Source organism: Siniperca chuatsi, linkage group LG2, assembly GCF_020085105.1.
Source record: "Siniperca chuatsi isolate FFG_IHB_CAS linkage group LG2, ASM2008510v1, whole genome shotgun sequence".
Classification (NCBI taxonomy): Eukaryota; Metazoa; Chordata; class Actinopteri; order Centrarchiformes; family Sinipercidae; genus Siniperca; species Siniperca chuatsi.
Genome location: NC_058043.1, coordinates 24,812,608 through 24,834,918, shown reverse-complemented (window position 1 = coordinate 24,834,918; position 22,311 = coordinate 24,812,608). Strand labels below are relative to the sequence as shown.

The window sequence follows — 22,311 nt, the reverse complement described above, 5'->3', positions numbered from 1 at the left end:
CTGGAGCAACTCCTTTGTTGAGTTGGCTGCGCGGGGGGTGGTGGAAATCTGTAATGCAAATGGTGAAATATGCTGATCCCATCAGCGCCACATTTCTCTGATCTTGCACCTAAGTTCTCCTCACCATCCCAAGATCTCACATTTACTGGTGTTTTACTCAGACTTTAGCTCATCACATTTATCATTATTATTGCAAATCTTGTTTGTCAGCTTATGCTTTTAACCTTGTCAGAGTTGATAAGATACTGGCTTTGTTCTGCCTCTTTCCTTCCTCTGTATGACTGGTGTGTAAAATGGTGGCCTGGAGCTGGTGTTAGCTTTGTGTACACTCTCACTGCAGTTGCCTGGCTATAAACTGGCTCTTAATGACAGGAAGAGTGGTGTGTGTGTATGTGTGTGTCTGGCCCTCTGACACTCAGGTTATTATTTGACTAGTTTTATGATGCTCTGAAATCGACCACATTAAAGGGCCTTTGTCTTCCAGCTGGACTACAGAAGGCTCATCACTGACATCACTTCACACTTTCAGTGAGCAAAGTTCACACTGCATTTGTCTATGATAGAAATGGGAAAGATAATGATGATGGATCTCTGTATGTGTAAGTCCCCGCTCTCTTCCTCCCTCCCCATATCTCTCTCCCACACACAGACTGTGTGCTGACTTACAAGCATAGTGTCATATGCTATGACATCACTCCTGTTCTCCCAGGTTTCCTCTTCTCCCACAGCACCCATAACACAGCAATTTTTTTAAAGCCTTTTAATGAGTTTTATGTGTCAGATCAGCTACATGGTCCAGCAATGACGGTCTACTGCAGGCGCTGAGCCCTTTTTTTTTCTTCCTTAGACAGTTTGCTTAGTCAAACGGGCCTTTTATGAGTTTATCACATTGTCTTTTGAAGACTTGTCTTTTCCAGGCACGGTCACATTGAAGCTAATGTCTCAGATTGCTCATATATCCTTCCAGTACTTGGCTGATTATCAGTTGATCTAGCAATTAATTTTGTTAAGCCTATAACAAAAAGAGATAAATGCCCCTCATAAACAGTCCAAATACTTAAAGTTGTACATATTTATAATGATAGAAAGGAGAGAAAAGCAAGGGGCCGCATGTCTTTTAATACTTGATAGATGACTTAGGCCTAATCAGTGACCTAAACAGTGATCAATTAATTTTGTATTGATTCATTAACTGACTGATTGCTTCAAAACTAGTGACACTGCTTCAGGGTAACAGGTGGTTGATTATTTGTTTTTCTTTGGTGGTATTATTATGTTGCAGCCTTGCGTTTCAAATTTCTGCCATGTTCCATAGAAAAGCTTTTTCCTCCTGATATTTAACAGTCTCTGTGTTTGTGGTTATTATTTGGAATGTGTGGGGAGGCGTTTGGGTTGTGGCGGCTGGGTGGGGTTGGAAGGTGGGAGTGTAACTGCACCTCTTTATCCCAGACCAGCTCTCTTTCCAACTGCCCTCTTGTCTCTAGTCTCTCCAGTTCTGCTGACAAAAAAGAGGTTATGCTGACCTTTGTGCTCACTGATGGCCAGCAGTTTGCTAGAACACAGTTGCAATGTCGGCTTGAGCAGTTTAGAATAGACAATAATTGTTGAATGGGACCTGTTTTTTATATTTGTGAATACAATTTTAATGTGAATATGATGACTCCAGAGGAACTTTGTGCTGAATGGAGGCTGGAATGTGCCACCACAATAATCATAGCATGTTTCTGTAGTAAGTTAGTTATTGTTTGATTATTTGACAATTTTTTTACAAATTGATAAAGTGATAAATTACATTAAAATGATACTTGTAAAACAACGGTTAGTGCATCAGTATTAATTAATTAATTAATTAATTAATTAATTGTAATAATTCAATTAAATTGTCTTTTTCAACCATTAAAAATATAATGTACAAAATGCTCACCTGGCTGCAGTGCACCAGTCAGAACAGCTTGAATTCAGTGGAGAGTACCTGGCAAAGAGTTCTGTCGATTTTTGATCCCGGTGAATAATGTCAAACAGTCCTGCCCATTTGTATAAACTAGTTGTACCATACAATGGAATGTGTTTGAAGCATTAAGGCAAACTGCTTTTTAATGTTTGCCATGGTTAATCATGACGACCGCTCCCATCTCAACTATACATCCGTTTTTGGCTGGTTGAATTATATGATGTAAACTTATGTAAACTTATATGATGTAAACTTATGTGCCATCACTGGTTTGTTTTCTGCACTTAGTGTCGAGTTTGACAGGGTATTTGGAAGGTGGTTCTCATTCTTCTCAGTGCGTTTGTTTCTGCTGGTCTTGGTGTCTACATCTCTCATAGTCAAAAACTGTAATGACTTCTAGGCTTCTGATCCCGGCTCGGCAAATTCTTCCAGAAACAGCATGATTGTAAGGTTACTTTCTGGAAAGCATTAACCATGCTTAGCACTGGAGTCCCCCCCAAGCAGAGAGGGGGAAGGGAGGGAAACCAGCGTTATCACCCTCGCCTCATACAGTAGGTGTTAAAACTCTGTGAAACTTATCTAATCTGATAGGCAAGAAAATAAATCTGTCTGAATGAGATGGAGAGAAAAAGAAACTCAGTTGACTCGCCATAGGTGAGAGAGAAAGCAGCACATGCATGCTTGCATACACACACACAAAGGACCAGTTTTGTTGCTGTGGCCTTTAGCACCAGTATGGCAGGTTTGGCTCTCAAACGTGACTTGCTTTTTTTGTTAGTCATCCCTTTGTTCTGTTTTGCCCTGTTCTTTATTTTAAGCTTTGAGTTTCATGCCTATGAATATGTGCATAGCCAATTTCCTCCACCTTTTTAAATGCTAAAAAAGCTCTTTTGAGGTGATTTTCCTGGATAAATCTTTATTTGCTTGTAATGCAAAGTTCAGTAGTAGACTTTATTGACCTGTTTTGTGCCAAGAGCAGGTTGATAAAAACTAGTGATTGCTCTTCCAGATGACAGCGCTCTCCCAAGTTTGTGTTGCCTGAGCTGTGTGTGTGTTGGGTGAATAAATGTACCTCCAGGCAGAGGCAGCCCATAGGAAAGCCATGTGATATTTCACTTAGCTTCACCATAACGAGGTAATTGCCTCCTGTTGCAGGGGACGACAATTTAGTGATCTAAGCTGCGATGGGAGATGCCCCAGTAAATGATCATAACATAAAGACACACATGCACACCTCCCTGTCAGGCCTATGCCTGGAGGGCAGACACATGCTCTGTTATTATCTTGTCACACACACACACACACACACGCACGCACGCACGCACGCACGCATGCATGGAGAAGGACTTGAGGAGGGAGACTGCCATTATCTGCAATCGAGCACAGAAGACAAGAAAGGGAAATCTGTCAAGTGAGATGGTGATTAAGATTGATAGGAATAAATAGTAGTAAAAAAGTGTGTGTATGATGTAGGACAATACTACAGTAATGACCCAGCCTCTTCACATTAGCTTTCTTAATATCCATTCATAGTTTCTCTAAAATGAAGAATTAATGACATGAAGTAACAGCTTCTGCCACAGAGTTCATCCCAAATCCCCTTTCCCCCCACGGCAGTCTTTTAAGGCCACAGTGGGACAAGAGGATGAGGAATGTGTTGCATCAGGTAAAAGTGTCCCCAGTCTCTGGGAACAAGCAGCCATCTCTCTGCAGGCCTGTGAAACATTCCTGGGCCGTCTCTCACGTCTGGACAGAGGGATGGAGGGGCGGGAGGCAGGCGGCTCGGAGCTGTGGGCTCCCTTTGTCTCGCCTAGCCTAACCCCACCACACAAACACAAACACCACTCTCACTGCAGCCTCCTCTCTGCCAACAGGCAGTCTGCATGCCAGCCAGGCAGGAGGTGTGTGTGTGTGTGTGTGTGTGTGTGTGTGTGTGTGTGACAGAGATGGCACTTGTTTATGCGTGGAATAAATTTGATTAATATGGCGTGGGAAGCTCAGTCTGAAATGCAGATGTGTGTTAGGTGTACACACATACCACCTCCTTCTCACTTGCTCTATGACGGTGGTAACGCTATATCACTGGACAAATCACTCTAATAAGCCTCTGTACAAGTCAAGTGCCAGCTATTAAATACACTGTTAGTCTAAAGTGCAAATTGACTGCTGCAGATGAATAGCCTGTGGGTTATGTTTGGAAAGTGAGCCAGGAGAGAGAGACACTCTGTATTGATAGTATTGATCTAGCCCTCCTTGAAGGCCAGCTGAATGAATGTACTGCAGTGTTTTCAGGCATACTTAATGTGGACGAATGAGGCTGTTTGTCAGATGGGAGAGATAATTGTTGTTATTGATCAGGATCTGTATTTGAACTACTAAAAAATGGCTATGGCAAATACAATAAAAGTTATGAAAAATGTTGTTGCGCTGCTGATATTTTGAATAATTCTCCTCCCCTGTCTTCTATTAGGGATATATGGACTTGAACTACTTTTTTATTTACATCTTTTCTTTTTTCAGAAATCTTGGCCAGAACAAGCTGACCGCCATCAGTGTTGAAGCTTTTGACAACCTTCCCAACTTGAGAGAGCTGTAAGTAGTGACCAACAAAATACTCACACATGCACATGATTTCCATCGAGGCAGTCGACAGCAAACCCCATTCTAATGGACTTGTGTTTGGCCCTGTTAGTCTCTTTTTCTCTGTCGTGAGTGTCTGACTTTAGCTTAGTTTTTTAATTTTGATTTTGAGTGTCAGTTGTGATACATTTTTATCAATGACTTAATTCTGACTAACGTCCATGGTTGCCTTATAGTAGCATCCTCGTATGTGTTGCCTTGAACTAAGTCCAATTGAGAATAAAGTGGTGGTTTTCTATATTAAGCCTCCCCTCCACCACCCGATACTGTGTCCAACGCTGGCCTTGTAAATATTTTATATGGTGAGGAGAGGGCTTGGCTTTGTGTCACTCAGCGCCAATACACAAGACACATACACACACAAGCTAACAGGTGATACACACTGGTGACATCTTTGGCAGGCTGGACGGCCAGTCATACGCTCCTCGACATCTGTTTTACTCCCATGTTATTTTTGGTTTTTAAAAGGATGACTTGCTACTTGCTCTGTGGCAGACGTGACAAGTCGTGTTTGAAATCTTTTGATTTATACAGGGTTTGATTGCCTCATGTGATGGAGCATGTGGAATAGCCCCGACAACACTGTGGCATCTCAGCCAGCATGTACATTTTATGTAGAAATTACAAGTACAACTTCACAAACATTGAGTGTAGCTTCAGTTTGACACATGCTCTGTTTTTTTTGTGCTTAAATTTGAGATTTATTTCCACCAGTAAGGCTACTAAAATTCTTTCCTGTGCTCCTACTTCTTTCGGTTTGGAAGTATCTACTAGTATCTAAGTCCTCTAACCTCATAACAGCATATCATTCTTGTGCATTTCTTTGTGTTTTCCTTCAGGGCACAGTTTTGTTCTCTAACTTATACTCTACTATATGTGTTTGTCACTTTCAGGCGGCTGGACCACAATGAGCTGACCTCCATACCAGATTTAGGACAGGCTGCTTCCAGGATTGTATCTCTCTACCTGTGAGTACCGCCCCTTACTGCTTACCATGGTACCAGAATTATCTGGCTCTCTGTTACTGTATTCTTAGGTCAGTGGCCTCTTTGAATTGCTCTTGAAATAGTCTCTTGACATTTGTGGCGGATGCATATGCATTTGGATCTCAGAAGTAATGCTGCATTAATGCGAAGTTAGCGATGAATGTGACTATTACATTAAACTACATCCAAAAATCCCTCTCCACTTGAGCTTTGTCGGTGTAAATATGGAGCTCTGTCTTGAGCGATTAGTATGTGGTCAAGTAACTGACTAGTCTTATTAGCTGGCCATGTGGTCTTGTCTACAGTGAGCGGTGCTGACTGCTTGGAGTGTCAGCTCGTATATAGTTCAGACCTGGTTGCTCCCAGTTGGCAGCTGTGCCTGTGGGGACTGCCTGCACTGGCATCTCACTGGAAATGTACTGCCCTATTTGGGAAGGGCGTGTGTTCACTTGTGTATGTCACAAACGTGAGATCGGTAGTCCATCAGCAGTCTCATTTTTACACTGTTGAGGGAAACTCATGGCGAGAAAGTGGTAGATTGATAACTTTATTCAAGATGCTGTTTGGAAGCCAGTAAATGAAACATTTGAGGGAAATGCACAGAAATGTATCATGTTAAATATTATGACTATTGTAATACAGGTTAAGTTTATGACTTTTTTTGTTGGAAGTTAAAATAAAGTAATAATAATTGAGGTACTGCTACCTAAAGAAATGGTTAACGCCATACTTTCATAAGCCAGACCTCATTATTCGTTCAACACCCTCAGTCTTCAATGTTATCTTAGTTCCAACAATTTTCTGCGTTACTATGATACTCAAGAATGTTTAAAGGAATGTGAGGCACACAAAACAAATACAGTTCATTGAAAGGCTTTCTAAGGTTAGACCAAAATAAGCCTAAGATAAAGATCAAAAAGCCGAAGCTGATCTGAAAGCTTGTAACACTTCTTATAACAAAGATAAATGGCAATGCTTCTTCGTATGTTTCCGTTTCTGTACACACACACACACACACACACACACACACACACACACATACAGGGATAACTACAATTGTGACAGCGTTCCACCTGTATCATCTGTTTGGTGGACTTTTGTTTTCCAGCGTGCCATAGTTTTTTCCCCTCGTGTGACCAGGGAACATTCTTACATCTCACTCAACCTGACACAAGAAACTTAACCCCCCTAAGCTAACCATTAGCTTCACTCTGTGTATATTCTTTTACACCTTGCTAGCATGTCAGCTGACTGACTGGTAGTAAAGAACGCAGCTGCAGGTTCCTGTAATATTGGTTTTCGTCATATCATTTTCAGTGGGTAGCTTTAAGGGAGTCACAACTCTCCCTGTGTGTCATCTGCCTGCTTCTCAGAATTTATCATCTTGCACTAATGTGGTCAGAACATTTCTGTAAGCTGTGAACAGTCAGTAAGGGGAAATTTGAGGTTTGATTAAGCAACTCTGACATCTGTCTTTGTGTGTGTCATGTTTCCAAAAAGGTTTGAGCTGTTATTATTGTGTGTTATTAGGCTTTCTATCAGTCTAGATCTGTATAGTTTAGCACAAACTCTTATTCACTTTGCTTTTGATACAAAACAGATGGGAGAAAGTTCACCTTTTACTTGCACAAACTATGCAGAGTCGCAGCCCCTCCAAATGATAGGGGTGTCTTTTTTTGGCCTGACTTGAAGCCTGTTGCTAGGGGAAGGCCTGTAGGCCTGATGGGAGTGGAGGCTGGAGGGAGGGTCAGATCTTTACAAAGCCACACAGCTGAAGTGAAGGCCCGCTGAAGCACTTGCAGCTGCAGCTGTCAGTCACATGGCTTACAGTAAAATGGGTGACAGTGAGAAGGGGAGGAAGGATGAGAAAATAGGGAGAGAGGAAGGGATGTGAATAGTGTCAGATCAGGGTGACATCACCACATGTCGAAAGAGGAATGATTAAGGACAAGTTGTGGAGGAGGCAGTAGGAGGGTATGGAGAGGCAAATGAAGGAAAAAAGGGAAGTGAGAGGTGAGCTCATGCTCAGGGTTATTCCCAAAAGTTAATCCAATGCACTCCGTCTCCCTTGCCAACCACCAAGCCCTCTGGAGTGTAAGAGTTTCTGTGTGTGTGCCCTGGCAGAGGCAGCAGTATAGACTGCAGGGCACTGTTCCTGTGCCATTGGTTGAGATAGTCTGGAATGTCGTCTAACTACAAGTTTGTGTGAGACAGCGGTTTACACGCACACCCTCACACACACAAGCAAATATACTGTGAATCTGTATTCAGCCCCCCATCCCACAAGTAACTCTCCAAAAGGCTGAGAGCCCATTGTATGTGGTTGCTACTGTCTGACAGCCTCTGAGTCTTCAAGTGTTTGCTAGTTCAGTTTGCTAGTTGCTGAAGAGGTTTGCACTGTCTGATGGAAATTACAAAGTGAATGATGTTTTTAGAATTACACACATTAAATAGCTAAACTGCAGTTTCCAGGATTTCTGGCTTTGTAAATGTTCAATTAAGTTTAAATTTCTGTGGTGTAGGGCTAACTAGGTACTAGTGAAAGGACAAACATTTATAGTATATTTTAAGTTTGAATTACTGCCATTATCCTACTATGCCACACATTGGACTGAGCAAAGCAGCATGCCAGTAGTTAGGCACAGTATTTATCATATTGGGAGGAGAGGAGAGCAATGGTTTGTCGTAGGGTAGGGCGATATGGCCAAAATCTTCTATCACAATATATGTAATATTATATTTCATGGTAACGGTATATATCACAATACAGTAATTGTTCTGTAAATTCAATAAAGATATGGTTTAAAATAACCATACCGTACTTAATTATTTTCTTCTTTTATTTGGAACTTCCATACAAACACAAACAACTCATCCTGCTATGTATTTAGAATTTTACTCTGCTCCTCCATGTCACTCTTCTTCTGTGGTGGTTGGTGAACCAGCTTAGAGGTGCATTACTGCCACCAACTGTTGCTGTGAGAACGTGGTAAGCAGTCCTTCTACCCAAATCGCGTTACCTTGAGAGGGAGCTGGATTTGCAAGATCACGCAAGAATCCAGCCCTCATTTGTTAAATACCCTGCCCCGATTATGTAGCAGAGACACTAAGGGATAGCTCCCGCGGTGGAAACGGTATTGCCAAATCTCTACCAGTGGACGCATTTCAACCGTCACACAGTATATACCGTCATATTGCCCAATCCTAGTTTGTCAGCAAAAAAACAGGCAACAGAAAAACAGTTTTTGTTGTAAAGATATTTTATATTTTTACATGGTTTCTTTGGAAATGTGATTTCCAAACAAAAAACCCTTTTAGTCATGAACATATATTTAATACTGCTTGAAGATTTTCACGTTAATTCAGCAGCTGTTAAGATTGTTGATGATTAATTTTTGCCCAGATAATCATCAGACTGTAATCTTACCAACACATGGCTATTCAGAGCTATCTGATCAGAAAAGTTTGCACGTACAAAGAACTCGATGACTTACTCTTGTGAGAGTACAATATACAACATTACAGTACAGTAGTCTTGTATAAAAATAAAATAGGAATAGGTGGACTAAGAAGGGATAGGTGAGCAAGCTGGATTTTTCTTCCCTGCTTCCTTTTTTGTCTCTTATTCTTTTTTCTTAATCTGTTGTTTGGTTGAGAGGTGGCTTTTCTTTTGCCTTTTTCCACTTCCTGTAGCTTTCATCCCCTTCCTTTTCAGTGACGTGTCCGGCAACTCTTTTTGGTTCCTGCCACTCTTCTTTAGGCACAGATAACCCTGACTGTATGGTTGTGTTGCTGTAGTTTAAACTTTTTTCTTTTGGGTAAATCACTATCACTTGGTGAAATGTCCATCAACCAATCACAACAGAGCTCTGAGATGCATCTTCTGTCTTACATTTAAAACAAAGGTCACCTGATCACATAGAAACTCCTGACGAACTAACCAAAGACCATATGCCACATGTCTCCCACAGTCCCACAATGCACTTGGTGAGCCCACTGGCGTCCCGCAGACTCCCAGAATGCCACAGCAGGATGGCAAAAAAAAAAGAAACATCAAAAAGTTTTGAAAAACACACTGTCAAAGTGACAGCAGAGCAGCACAAACTTTCCTATTGTGCGCATCGCCTCCCCAGTCAACATCAAAGGGGGCCTTTAAAATATCTCGGGACAGAAATCATATGACCCGCTAGATGATCTGATTTGAAATAATTCTCCTTTTGTCCCAACTGCCAGCTTCAAACGGGAAGGGACTGGCCAAACAGTCGCCCCCAAAGATGACACTGGAAACGAGAGAATGGGCTTGCTAGTGTAAACCACTGATGCACTTTCCATACATCAAAAGAAGTGTCAAAATGTGCCAGGCTCATGATAATCAGATGGTCAATGGGGCAGGGTAATGAGATTTGGAATTAAGTGGAATCAAGGCGAATAAGGCCCCTGGGCATCAAAGGGAACGAGTGAACCCAGCTCCTCTTTATCAGAAATGTCACTGGCCGTATGATAATCAGTTTCTATAAACGCTACTATTGTATGTGTGGACTTCAAACACGCTGTGCGCTGGGGCTTTATCTGTCTCTCACACGCAGCTGGGCTCGGATTGTGGGAGGGGGAGGGAGAGGGAGAAGGGGAGGGAGAGGGAATTTGGTTTGAGTGGTGGATGGAGAACGGAGCGAGAGAGTGAGAGAGGTCAACCTCTCCCACCAGTTTAAGACTGATCTGTTTTTCCCATCAAAGGTCACCAGCTGCTGACCCCATCTCACCCCTTCATTCTCCCCCCTCCCTTTTTCCTCCCCCATTCCTTGCTTCCCTCCTTTGCTCAGGCTCACTGTAGCCACTGTCTGTTGCTCTGTCCTGTGTGTGTGTTTGCCCAGGCGTGCTTGCATGGCTCATCCTTAACCATTTCTGCCACTGTTTATTCAGGTGGGCCACTGTGGTGTGACCCCTCCTCCTCTCAGACACCAATAAATATGTGCGTGTCCATCTGGCTGAAGGCTAAAAAGGAAGGAGGGACTGACCTTGTTTTGATGAGTGACTGGTAAAACACCTGCTCTCTCGCTTGCTCTTTCTGTCAAACACACTCGTACACACACACCATCCTACGAAGTTAACTCAGAATAACAATGCTGAGCTTTAATTAAGAAGGAAGCTGTGTCTTTTGTTAAGGTTTTTTTTTTCTTTTCAAATGGTGTCAAACACTCCCATGGGTCAAGTGAACTGATCTTAAGATCTATGATTTAGTTGAAATTTCTACTTGTAATGCAGGTCACTCTGTGACAAGGGGTCAATGCTGGACAAGTGAGTGTCCAACCTCTTAGAAGACAATGACGTGATGCATTGCCTGATGTGTCCCTTGCCTGCATCTTGTGTAAATGGCTTGCCATGGGATAATTCATGCGGGTCATCAGATTTGGGCAAAATGGATCCCAGGCAGGTCAGCTCCGTGTTGGAAAATTTGGCTTAAACACAGGTCCTTGGTGTGAAAGAGAGGCTAAAATACCCCATTCAGACTGGCACTTTACCAGTGGTCAATCTGAATCTCAATGTAATTGTGTGGTTTATCTGTGAAGTGTATGGCACTACAGTCTATGCTGGGTCAGTACTAACAGTGACAACCCGAATGTCATATGAATTGGTCCAACCCAGGTAGACCATGCGTTGAGGAGACCCGCGTCATATCCACGTCTTTTATATGAAAGGATTACGAGAGAATGTGTGAGAGAGAGTTGATGGGTTAATAATGTTAGAAAAGTGCTATGGGTGGGAATTTTTAACTGACTAGTTATGTACAGTCAATGCAGTTATCATATGAGTTGATGTCAAAAACACTGGTTTAAGCTAAAATTGGTGCCTTGGGTAAACTTTGCATTAAAAAAGAGCACCTCATAAACAAACTGTTATAATGTAGCTTTCACTTGGATGGTGAAAGGAAGAAACCCCAGTACATGCAGCTATGGCAATTAGGCTGGTGTCATCTGTGTGTACCTGATTTCTTAGTGCTTGTATAATTTATTATGTACCAAATAACGATACTTTTATCTCTCTTGCTCTTTTTATTTATTTATTTAGAGCAGTCTGATAAATGAAAGTGACACTAAATGAAATTCCCATCCCTAGTTTGCACCCAGGCATGTGTCAAATGTGTCACCCAGCAAAGGCTTTCATGTATGCTCAGATAACACTGGCCATCAGACTCCTAACACATTCACATATATGGACACACACACACATACCTACAGACACATAGCCCACTGCTGTAGCAAGACAGATGTCTGTGTATTCTGAGTTTACCTGTTTCTCTGCTTTGCATATTATGTACCTACTATGTACATTTGTCTATGTATGTTTGCAGTAGAACAGAGCTTTGTTTGGTTTCTTTGTGCTCTACTGACATGTGATTTATTTATTTTTGCTTGTGTGAGTGTATGTCTATCACTTCCGCAGATCTGTCCAGTCTTATGTCGGGCTTGTGGCTTACCCAGGCTAACTAGGCCTGACAAAACAGCTGAGGCATCTGGATCTGTAACGTTTCCCTGTGTGGGATGATTGTGTTTTTCTAGTCAGCTCAGAAAACTGAACTAGAAAGGGTGATATGCTATTGCTCCTCTCAGGTACATCAACGGGCCATGTTTTCAGATTTTCCTGTGAAAAGAAGCGCTAATTGTTTGTTTTGTTGCATCTTTTCAAGATGGTGTAAGTTTTGATTCTCTGTTATATAGTCAGTAGTTCCTGCTTCTTTGTCCTTGGTAGATTATAGTGGCCAGAACTTATTGAGAATCACACAGCCATCTCTCCATTCCATCACACACTGAAGTACTCCAAAATCCCCCTTCAAGTGGCTCTGGTTGATCACCGAGGCCCCATCTATCTAGTAGATTTTGCGTCTAAGCTCTGTTGAGAAGCACAGGTGTCCTTGGAATTGTTTAAAGAAGGCCAGCCTCTGTTTGGAAGCTCTTAAAGTACACATTTTGTGGTGGATGAAGACCACTTTGTTCTGTGTACTCTGCTCTCTTTGTGTCTGAGAGTGGGTTTAGAGAAGCTGGGGGATTTGGAGTGTCTTCCTTGGGTGATGGGAAAAGGACACTGAAGTTGGGCAGGGTAATATTTTCCGAGATAATGATATGGACACTTTGTAGGGTAGAGTTGCTGGATTTCCAACCACACCTAATGCCTTTTTTATGTGTGTTTTTTTTATTTTCCAGACATCATAATAAGATCCGCAGTATAGATGGCAGGCAGACCAGAGAGCTGGTTTCTGTGGAAACGCTGGACCTGAGCAATAATGACATCACTGAACTCCGAGGGCACTGCTTTCCCGCAGGCCTCCAAATCAGAGACCTGTAAGTACAATCTCTGAATATTACTATGGCACATAACACACCAATCTTAAAAATGTAGATAAAATAAAATAAGGTGAAACTTTACTAGTCCCTGTGGGGGAAATAAGGTTTTTACAGCAATCAATATTAGTAGAAAAATAAAATTAAAAAGGCAAACAGTGCACACAATCTCCCTAACATTTGTATCCATAATACCAAAGCTGCATTGAGTGTATTAATGAAAACATATGGGGGGAAATTGATTACAGCATACAAGAAGTATGTAAAATAACTCAAGAGAGACAGAAACAAGGCCATTCATAAACATATGTTTAAGGTTTGTTACAAATCTCGTATGTCACAATGTGCTTTTTTCTGTGTTCAGGTACCTGAGCAACAACAAGATTAGCGTGTTGGAGCTCGGAGCTCTGGACCATCTGGGCTCAACTCTACAGGTCCTGAGACTGAGCCGAAACCGCGTCAGCCAGATCCCTGTGCGAGCCTTTCAGCTCCCGAGGCTCACCCAGCTGTGAGTACCACTGGATTTCATCAGTTTAACAACATAGTTAGTGTGCTGACAAGGTTGTGTTTTGATGTGTCAGAACAGATCGACCTGCAAAAACAATGTATTTTTGACATTTGTGTTTAGGCTGAAAACGAATTAATTTCCCAGTTGTAGCCTTTGGAGACATTACAGAATTGAAAAGATTTAAGAGTTTAAATGAGGAGGAGTTTGCAGTGTCTGTTGATTGAGCTCTGTGTGTTTAACATTTGGAACGCTGTTAGTGTGAGCTATACCTCAAGGGGTGGACATGGTCTGACTAGGTAAACACTGGAGCCATATTATTATGTGATTTATTGCCTTCTTCCATGTCCCCAAAGTGGTTAGTTCATTCCTCACACCGTGCGCCATTATCTTCGTCAAACTTCCCTCCAGCGTAGCAGCAAGGTCGATTTTGTAGCTCAACGCCTCCATTCTGGAGAGCGAAGGGACTCGCGTAATGGGAGTCTCCCCCATTGTGGCTCTAGTAGTTTCCTCAGGTGCCTTTTGTTGGACAGGTGGCCCTGGTGACACTGTATGCTAGTGGTGATACACTTCAGACACAAGAGAACTTGCTGACCTGAGGTCTTTTACAGCCTTCACACATACACATACCAGATGTACAGATTCACTGTTACATGCAGAGACTTCTCAGGCCTCATATGCAAAATAAAGAATCGCTGTGGTGTTTAAAGTCTTATATCACGTTGTCTTTTCATACCTCCTTTTAGTATCGCTGTTAATTTATAGGGTCATAGGTTGACCCTTGTTTTTAAGCTAAAGCCTGTGGGTATACAGCATGCCACAAGTGGAAAGGACACCACTGAGGAATGCCTGTTAAGCTGGGGGTTTGTTAACTACAAAATGCTCCAACTGAAGCATGCCGGCTACAGGATTATTTGGTTTTGACTTCAGTGTGATGGATGCTAATGTAGAGTGAGAGCAAAACATTCCTCAGTCAAAAGGGGAAAAAATGGTTTTCCTGCTTTGAAATGTGTGGAATATTTTGTTTTTAAATTAAGTGCCTCACTGTTTTTCTCCAATGATGAGTTGCTACATTTTTTAAAATTTGTCTGTCCACCCTGCAGTGAGCTGAACAGGAACCGTATTCGTCAGGTGGAGGGTCTCACCTTCCAGGGTCTGTCCAGCCTGGAGGTACTCAAACTGCAAAGAAACAGCATCAGCAAACTGACTGATGGAGCCTTCTGGGACCTGGCCAAGATGAAAGTCCTGTATGTCAACAACTGAAACATTATCAATACATAAACATATTAATACATTTATTACAATTATTATACATCATGTGACCGAAACATCTAACCTAATATCTGAGACTTACCATCTGATTTATGCAGTGTGGGTGCAGCACATGGAGCAAGCATTACCTGATAGGCTAATTTTATTGGCACCAGTTACTGACTATTACAGGAATACTCACCTACCAAACCTTATAAGAAGATCTTTTTGTACTTACTAGAACTTGCTCACTATCGTGGCAATCACACCTTTTCCTGCTTGCCTGCAATTTTTACATATTATTACATGCAAAATAACACAGTAATGGTCGCAAATTGCCTTGCATTTTTTCAGAATTGCAGCTACAAATTTAGTCATTTCAGGGTGCAACAATTACCACCAAACTCCATGTTGCCTGTAAACCATTGCATCAAGATCCTCAAACTCCTACTAATGATAATACTTATATTGCTCATTTTTGTCTCTTGCAGTCACCTGGACTACAACAGCCTGACAGAGGTGAACAGTGGCTCCCTGTATGGCCTGACCTCCCTTCAGCAGTTATTCCTCAGTCACAACTCTATAGCCCGCATCAACCCTGATGGATGGAAGTTCTGCCAGAAGCTGAGAGAACTGTGAGTACTAGCATTTAAATTAGCCTGAACTCTCGTGGCAGACGCCCTTTTGTCCCAAACCTGGAATTTTGAACTGAAACTAAACAGCAACTGCAGAGTAAAATTTTGCTTTAAAATCCTATAGTCCTTAAAGTCCTATAGCCTGACAACACTCCCCACCCCCATCCATATCATCCATCTACCTTCCCCAGGGTTAAATGACATTCTGCTTTAACTCAATATGCTACGCTATTCTCAGAATAAGCCTGTTTATCCCATAATTAGAGCGGGGCTCAACAGCACTCAAGCCCAAGAGTTTTTGTACTCCATTCTGAAGCACGGGTGTTCTGAAGGATCGCCTTCACGGCTTTGTCTACTGAATGAGGAGTTATTATCTGTGAGTCTTTCCTGTTCTGTTGACATGACTGTCGAATAAGTGCTTCGCTCAGGTGAGGCGTTGCTAACTGCGAAGTAGCCTGGGATATCTGTGGCGCCTATGTTTGTTTATGTGTAACAGTCAGAAGGGATAAAGCGGTAGATGGCATTCATGTTAGTTTGCTCTGTGTATCTCAATGCCGTTTCCTGTGCGCACGTCTGTGAATGACAGATTGCTCCCAGCGCCATCTCTGAATCATCCTCCTGGCGCTGTACCAGTCAACAGTTATATGATTTTTATTATCTAGAGTTATGATGACCCCCATGACTGATAGAAGAGAGTGACTCGTCTTTGTGAGAAGCCTGTTATTGCATTCCCAATGGGCCAGGCTGAGCTGGTCATCGGGGGGAATCTCTGCACACATGACTGGTCAAGCAAACCTGAGGCCTGGCCACAGAGACAGACAACGGGGGCCACAGAGAGGGCAATAAAATGCACAATACTGCCTTTGACCACTGTTTGAAAGATACCATTATTGGATTTATTGTCATTTATAATCAGGATTTATCAAGAGGTATTACATGCATACTATGAAAAACATTCTTACAAGTCATTTAAACAAGTTTTGAGTCTTCATTTTCACTTTTTTTTTCAAGTAAATCAAATTATATCATAAATGTTTTTTAGTCAGGTGTCGTCATGTTACTAGCAGAATATTCTTTCTTTCCACATTCCTAAAGCAAGTGAAACTGCTTGGAAATCCATGTACTGTTCACATCCCATTTGGATTTCCTCCACTCTTGTAAGAAAAAAAGAGACTTGAAGGCTAGATATGAAAATAAGTAACATTTTGAGGGCTGCAGTACACATGAGTGACAGTATATTCCCCCTGGGTTTACCACATGCTCAAGTAGGCTTATAAATGGAGGTTGTAGACATGAAAAGTTCCAACCAAGAATTTCTGTTCTTCCCTGTCAAACGGTTAGGTCCTCGGTTGAGCTCTAAGGTCTGCTAAGCCCATTCTCTGTTAACATCTTGTGGTGAAGAAAAAGGCACAATGGAAAAACACATCAGAGTGGCAAATAGACATTGAATCAGCCATGAAATTTAAGTATAATGATGTCGCGAGCTGCCTCAGCGTTCTGCCAACCTGTGATCTCATTCCAGACCTCACACAGAACATTTCTCTTTCTTCCCCCTTTTTTTCCTCTTTCTCTCCGTCTCTGTGTCTGCCTCTGTCCTCTTTTCTGTCTGTCTCGCAATCTGTCTCTCTCTCCAGGAATCTGTCGTACAACAACTTGACTCGTCTGGATGAAGGCAGTCTGGCTGTGCTGGGGGATCTCCACGCTCTCCGTCTGTGCCACAACTCCATCAGCCACATCACCGAGGGAGCCTTCAGAGGCCTCAAGGCTGTACGCATCCTGTAAGTACACCCCCCCCCAACCGCCATTTCCAATCCCAGACAACCCACTCATTACGGTTTTGCCCCTGCTGACAATAAGGCTAAGATGTGCCACTTGGGAGCAGTGAAAGCTGAGATGTTTAATATTGGTTTTGCCTCTGTGATATTTGATATTTAGGCTTACGTAGTCCCCTCATTTGACTTCAGAAAGCAAGAGGAGTTGTGTACTTTTCAAGACAGGTTTGATCTCTTTTACATTCATGTCTATTCATGAATTGTTGTTTTCTTTACTTTTACGAGGTGTTCATGCAACACCATTGTCATAGTTTCTGTGGCAACTCCTTATTTTTCTTTTCTCACTTTGTCGCTTTTGTCTGGTTTTGTTTTGGGTTTTTTGTTTTGTCTTTAAGACTAGTTTCCAACAAACTTGGATCTAAAAGTGTTCTGTGCCGCTCACCTCCCTCGAGATCCTTCCCCGTTTTTAGAAGCCATGAATAGACAGTTTTCTTTTCCTGATGATCCACCTTTTTCACAAAAAGCCCAAACAGTCCTAAAGAAAGAAAAGGAGGGAATGAAAGGGAGAAAGTCAGGGGATAAATCCAGGAGAAAGACTTGGGGGTCTTGGTTCCTAACCAAGGTCCTCTTGGCTGTGCCTCCTCCTGGTGAGAGAGCCAGAGAGGAGAGTTGTGCCAGAGCTCGCTAGACAAGCTCTCTCTCACAGCTGGGTGACAAGCCAAGGCACATAAGGCCTCTCTCTGCTGGCACACTGGGTGCTAGATAACTAGCTACAGAGGGAAATATAGGGTGGGATAGGGAGCTGAACTTGTGACTGCCACAGCTCAGCCCATTTCTGATGTCTTCCTTTCTTGTCTTTAATTGCTCACTTTGTTTCTTTTGACTTTACCCTTTTAAAGCACACTCAATGCCCATTTCTTCTCCTCCGTTATCCTAAGTGTATTCAGTCATCCCCTCATGTTATCCACCAATACACACACCATCTCCGTCTTGATTTTGCATAATCTTTTATCTCCTTTCTTATATCACTCCTGCCTCTGTGTCTTTGAGGCAGGCCTAATCTAATCAGTGGAGGGGAGGACAGGCATAGGCTGGGCCCTGAAAAGGAGCTGGGGGAGCTTTAATTGGGCCTGTGCTGCTGGTCGTGCTGGCATGGGGCTGGAGCCTGCATCGGGGTGTGAAAGCTCCAAACAAGCCAGCCTGCCCTCTAATTCGGCCACGGGGGTCGTTGGCTCATTGGGGCCCCCCTTCTCTGTGCCCGGTCTCCCTGCTCTACAGCCCCCGCCACTGGCCTTGCTTTAACAAGGCAACAGCCATTCACATCCAGCCAGCCAGAAAGAGTAGGAAATTGGCAGCCCCTGTCCAGTCCAACTAAGACAACAGCCAATGGAGACTGAAAAGAAACAGAGGGGGATAAGAGATGCTTGGAAAGCAAAGGGAGGAGGAGGAGTGGAGGGTGCTTTTGTGGAGATGGTGGAGGGTGTGGCTGACCATCAACCTCAAAGGCCTTTCTCAAGTTTAAAAGAAACTCTTTTAATGGTTCAGAGGAGTTCTCCAACTCTTTTGTTTTTCGTTTTGATTACCATGCAGAGGGGTGGAGTGGTGGCTCCTCTGCAGCTATGACTTCACCTACAGAGGTAGTTCTTTAGACCTTGTGAGGGGAAATGAAGTGCATTCAACAAGTGTTTGGAAACCTCCAAACGCTCTAAGAAGCAATTTTTTCTTTCCTCTTTTCTTTCTTGTCATTGAATCCATTTTGTCTTTGACCGGCCATGGCTAAGCTTGGCTCCTAACCTCATTAAGACTCTTGGCTTTGGTTTTGGCTGTGCAATACCTGCCGCCATCGGACCAATAGACCCAACTGTTTGGTCTCTCACAAGGCATTGTGTTCCCGCCAATCCCTCCATGCCGTCATGAATTATACATGTGTTTCCCTGTGCTGGGTTTGCCTTGACACACCAACGCACATACACACTCCTTCTCCACCCCTCTAAGGAAAGAATGCGCTTGGTTGGCAGAGCAGAGCGGCAGAGGGGCTCTTAAGGCCAGGTGCAGGGAGCGAGGAAGAGAGTGTGGGCGAAGGGGTAACCCGTGACTTCCAGACCAGCCTCTGCCAGGGCAGTGAAACGCTTCAGCGCTGGCAGACCCTGTCCCTGTTCTCCTCCTTCCATCTTTCTTATCCCCCTCTTTTCTCTCATTCTCCACAGGGAGCTGGACCATAACGACATCTCGGGCACAATAGAGGACACCAACGGGGCCTTCTCTGGATTGGACAGCCTCAACAAGCTGTGAGTGTCTCCCCTCGTTCTTTCTTTTAGTTCCCTCCGCCTTTCCTTCGCCATCAACCCCTCCTTTGTATCCCTCTCTGCTGTTCTTCAAAAACAGACAATCAGAGAAACAGAAATGAGCTTTCTCAATTTCTTTGCATCCAAAAGTTTCCCTCCAAATCCCGACTCACCCTTCATTGCCAGCTAAGTTTAGCTGGTCCAATTTAAGGCCACAGAGTTTGAGATATCTGTCCCCTCAGGCCCCCACACTTCACTTGGTAGGGAAGTGTTCGCACTGACCGATGACTCTCTTCCTTTTTTATAAGGCTTGTTCATGAAACATCGAAGGTCATTTTTTACTCCCGTCATCCCGTGGAAGCTCAGGCCAGTTTCTCTCCAGTTCAATCTGGCTTTCATCTTATGATTTCATTGTTTCACTGTAGCTTTATGGCCAAACTGGGTTCTCCTTGCTGCTAATGGTTCAAGAAGGAGATACAGTGAATCATTTTTTGTATCTGTTTTTCATGATTACTCATTGATGTTTCCATCGAGGCAGCTAGTAAAAAGTTCAATGTCAAAAGTTGGCGAGCTGAGAAATTACAGCGGACTTGGAGTTTCTGGCACTGAGCAGCAATCATCAACCTGCAGGATAAAAAGATGATGTCCAGCCAAGATGGTTCCCAGTGTGAGCACTGCTGAAAGAGAAAGAATGGTAGAAAGAGAAAGAGAAAGGGCTTTTCTTCAAGCTGGCAGGGGTTCGCTCCCCAATAGGCTTATTTCTATTTCTCCTCCATGCCTCCGCTCCTCTCTAGTCTCCTCTTTCCCAGTCCCTGTTGTTAGGAACTGAGAGAGGGTGAAATTGAGGGCTGCATTCAGTCATCAACATCAAACGCCCCACACGCCCCACCCTCTGACCCTGCCCCTTTTGTCACGGCGTTGGCGGAAGCGGCCTGCTGCATCCCGACGCTGGCCAAGCGAGCCATGGGAAAAAGAGATGCAGAAAAGACAAAGAAGGGGTGAGACATCAAAGTGTCCACCACACACACGGAGTTTCCTTAAAGCAGCTTGTGAATGCCACTGCATGGGAGGGAAGTTGGTCTTTATAAATCTCAGCCAAGGAAAATGATGAATAGATCTTGGATTTTATTCTGTTTTTATTTGTTTTGATAGCTTAATCTAATTCCTTCAAAATAAAAGTTGCAAAAATGACAGAGTAGCCCTTTTATCATGCCTGTGACTAGACAGCTGTTTGTTTGTGTGTACATGTGGATGAGTTCGAACACTGGACTCTTCATTGTGAACCAGCCAGCCGTGTCTCCTCTTCCTGTGAAGTGAGGGGGGGGGGATTAGAACCCCAAATCAGAGGAACAGCAACTCACTTCTTAGCTCAAACCAGGCTTGACAGACACAAACACACACTCACATGGTTGCACATATGTCCTTACAAGCTCTGCAGGGGAAAAGAACCACCACACATACACACGCCCTGGTCATTGCTTATTCTAATAAAGATAAAAGTGGTCTTTGAAGAGCAGCGCAGAGCCCAGGTGCCCTCCCCCCCAACCCACACACACACACACACACACACACACACACTCCAACCCCATCCAATCTCCCTCACCCTTCCTCAAGACTAATCTCCACACAGTTCAGATTTCCAATACCTCAATCCCCTCACTCTTATCAGATTCAGCCTTGCTAATTGCGCTTCTCTCCCCCTCTTGCTCTCTCTTTTTCACCCTCCCCCCACCCTCTCTTCTCACCCCCTTCTTCTCTCTCTCTCCTATCGACACCCTTCATGTTTGGAAACGGCAGGACTCTGTTTGGAAACAAGATCAAGTCGGTGGCCAAGAAAGCCTTCTCTGGCCTGGAGACCCTGGAACACCTGTGAGTATCCCACAATGCTTGGCTGCTGCTCCTCCCAGCCAGAGAGAGAGAAAAGAGAGAAAAAGAGAGTGAGGAAGAGAGGGTGGGGTGGTATTGCCAAAAGTAGCTGGCAGAGAGCAGGCTGCTAGCAATTTAATAGCGTCTTTGTAAAAGGAGAAGACAGAGGCTTTTGCGAGGGCCCAGCTGCTTCTCTCTCGTTAGCCTAGCACAATCTCAACTTTGGCCTTTTTTTCCTGCCTCTGCACAGGAACGAAGTTATTGAGCATATGGCGAGTTTCGCAAAAGAAATGGAATTCCTATAAGCTCTTTCACAGGCCTTTGTCAAACGAGGGCAGGGAAGGGTGGAAAAGCTGGCATGTATCCTCAGACATACATATATTTCCACCTTTGTTAGAAGCCAGATCCTTGCTATTGAAAGCCTGTGTGTGTGTGTGTGTGTGTGTGTGTGTGTGTGTGTGTGTGTGTATGGCTGTAAGGTGTATACAGTTTATGAGACAATGTGTAATGTCCCAACAGGAACTTGGGAGAGAATGCTATTCGTTCCATCCAGCCCGATGCCTTCAGTAAAATGAAGAACCTCAAAACCCTGTGAGTTACATTTATGCATTTACACAAATACACATAAATGTATGTGCACAAATCCACACATGCAGAAACAGCCAGCAGCAAACACACACCCACACACAGCTCAAATACCTCAGTGCTTTTGGCATCCGCACACATTCTCAGAATTACATATTCAGTTACAGATGCAATAGATGTGATATATACCACATGTACTTACCTCTCTCCTCTCTTCTCCTCCACAGTCTCATTCAGAGCGATAGTTTCCTGTGTGACTGCCAGCTCCACTGGCTGCCTGACTGGTTGGTGACGCGTGGTTTGCAGGCCGGGGTCAATGCCACCTGTGCCCACCCGGAGAGCCTTAAGGGCACCAGCATCTTCCAGGCTCCGTCCAACAGCTTTGTGTGTGGTGAGTTATGTGTGTGCTTAATCTGTGTTTATGTGAGCAGGTGTGTTGAGCAAGAGCCACACTGACAGCTTGCACTGTTCTGTACATAGCTGCGCATATTTGTTTGT

At 43.5% G+C, this 22,311-nt stretch overlaps 1 protein-coding gene across 1 annotated transcript in view; it reads left to right on the top strand.

Moving 5' to 3' along the window:
- The window catches only part of lrig1 (leucine-rich repeats and immunoglobulin-like domains 1), a 38,209-nt gene that overhangs the window by 8,041 nt on the left and 7,857 nt on the right, over positions 1-22,311 (top strand). Inside the window, exons 2-12 of the mRNA XM_044170498.1 lie at positions 4,472-4,543; positions 5,485-5,559; positions 12,777-12,914; positions 13,279-13,422; positions 14,523-14,666; positions 15,162-15,305; positions 16,940-17,083; positions 19,285-19,365; positions 21,160-21,231; positions 21,748-21,819; positions 22,041-22,204. Coding sequence (XP_044026433.1) covers positions 4,472-4,543; positions 5,485-5,559; positions 12,777-12,914; positions 13,279-13,422; positions 14,523-14,666; positions 15,162-15,305; positions 16,940-17,083; positions 19,285-19,365; positions 21,160-21,231; positions 21,748-21,819; positions 22,041-22,204 — 1,250 coding nt within the window. The remainder of the gene's footprint in view (positions 1-4,471; positions 4,544-5,484; positions 5,560-12,776; positions 12,915-13,278; positions 13,423-14,522; positions 14,667-15,161; positions 15,306-16,939; positions 17,084-19,284; positions 19,366-21,159; positions 21,232-21,747; positions 21,820-22,040; positions 22,205-22,311) is intronic.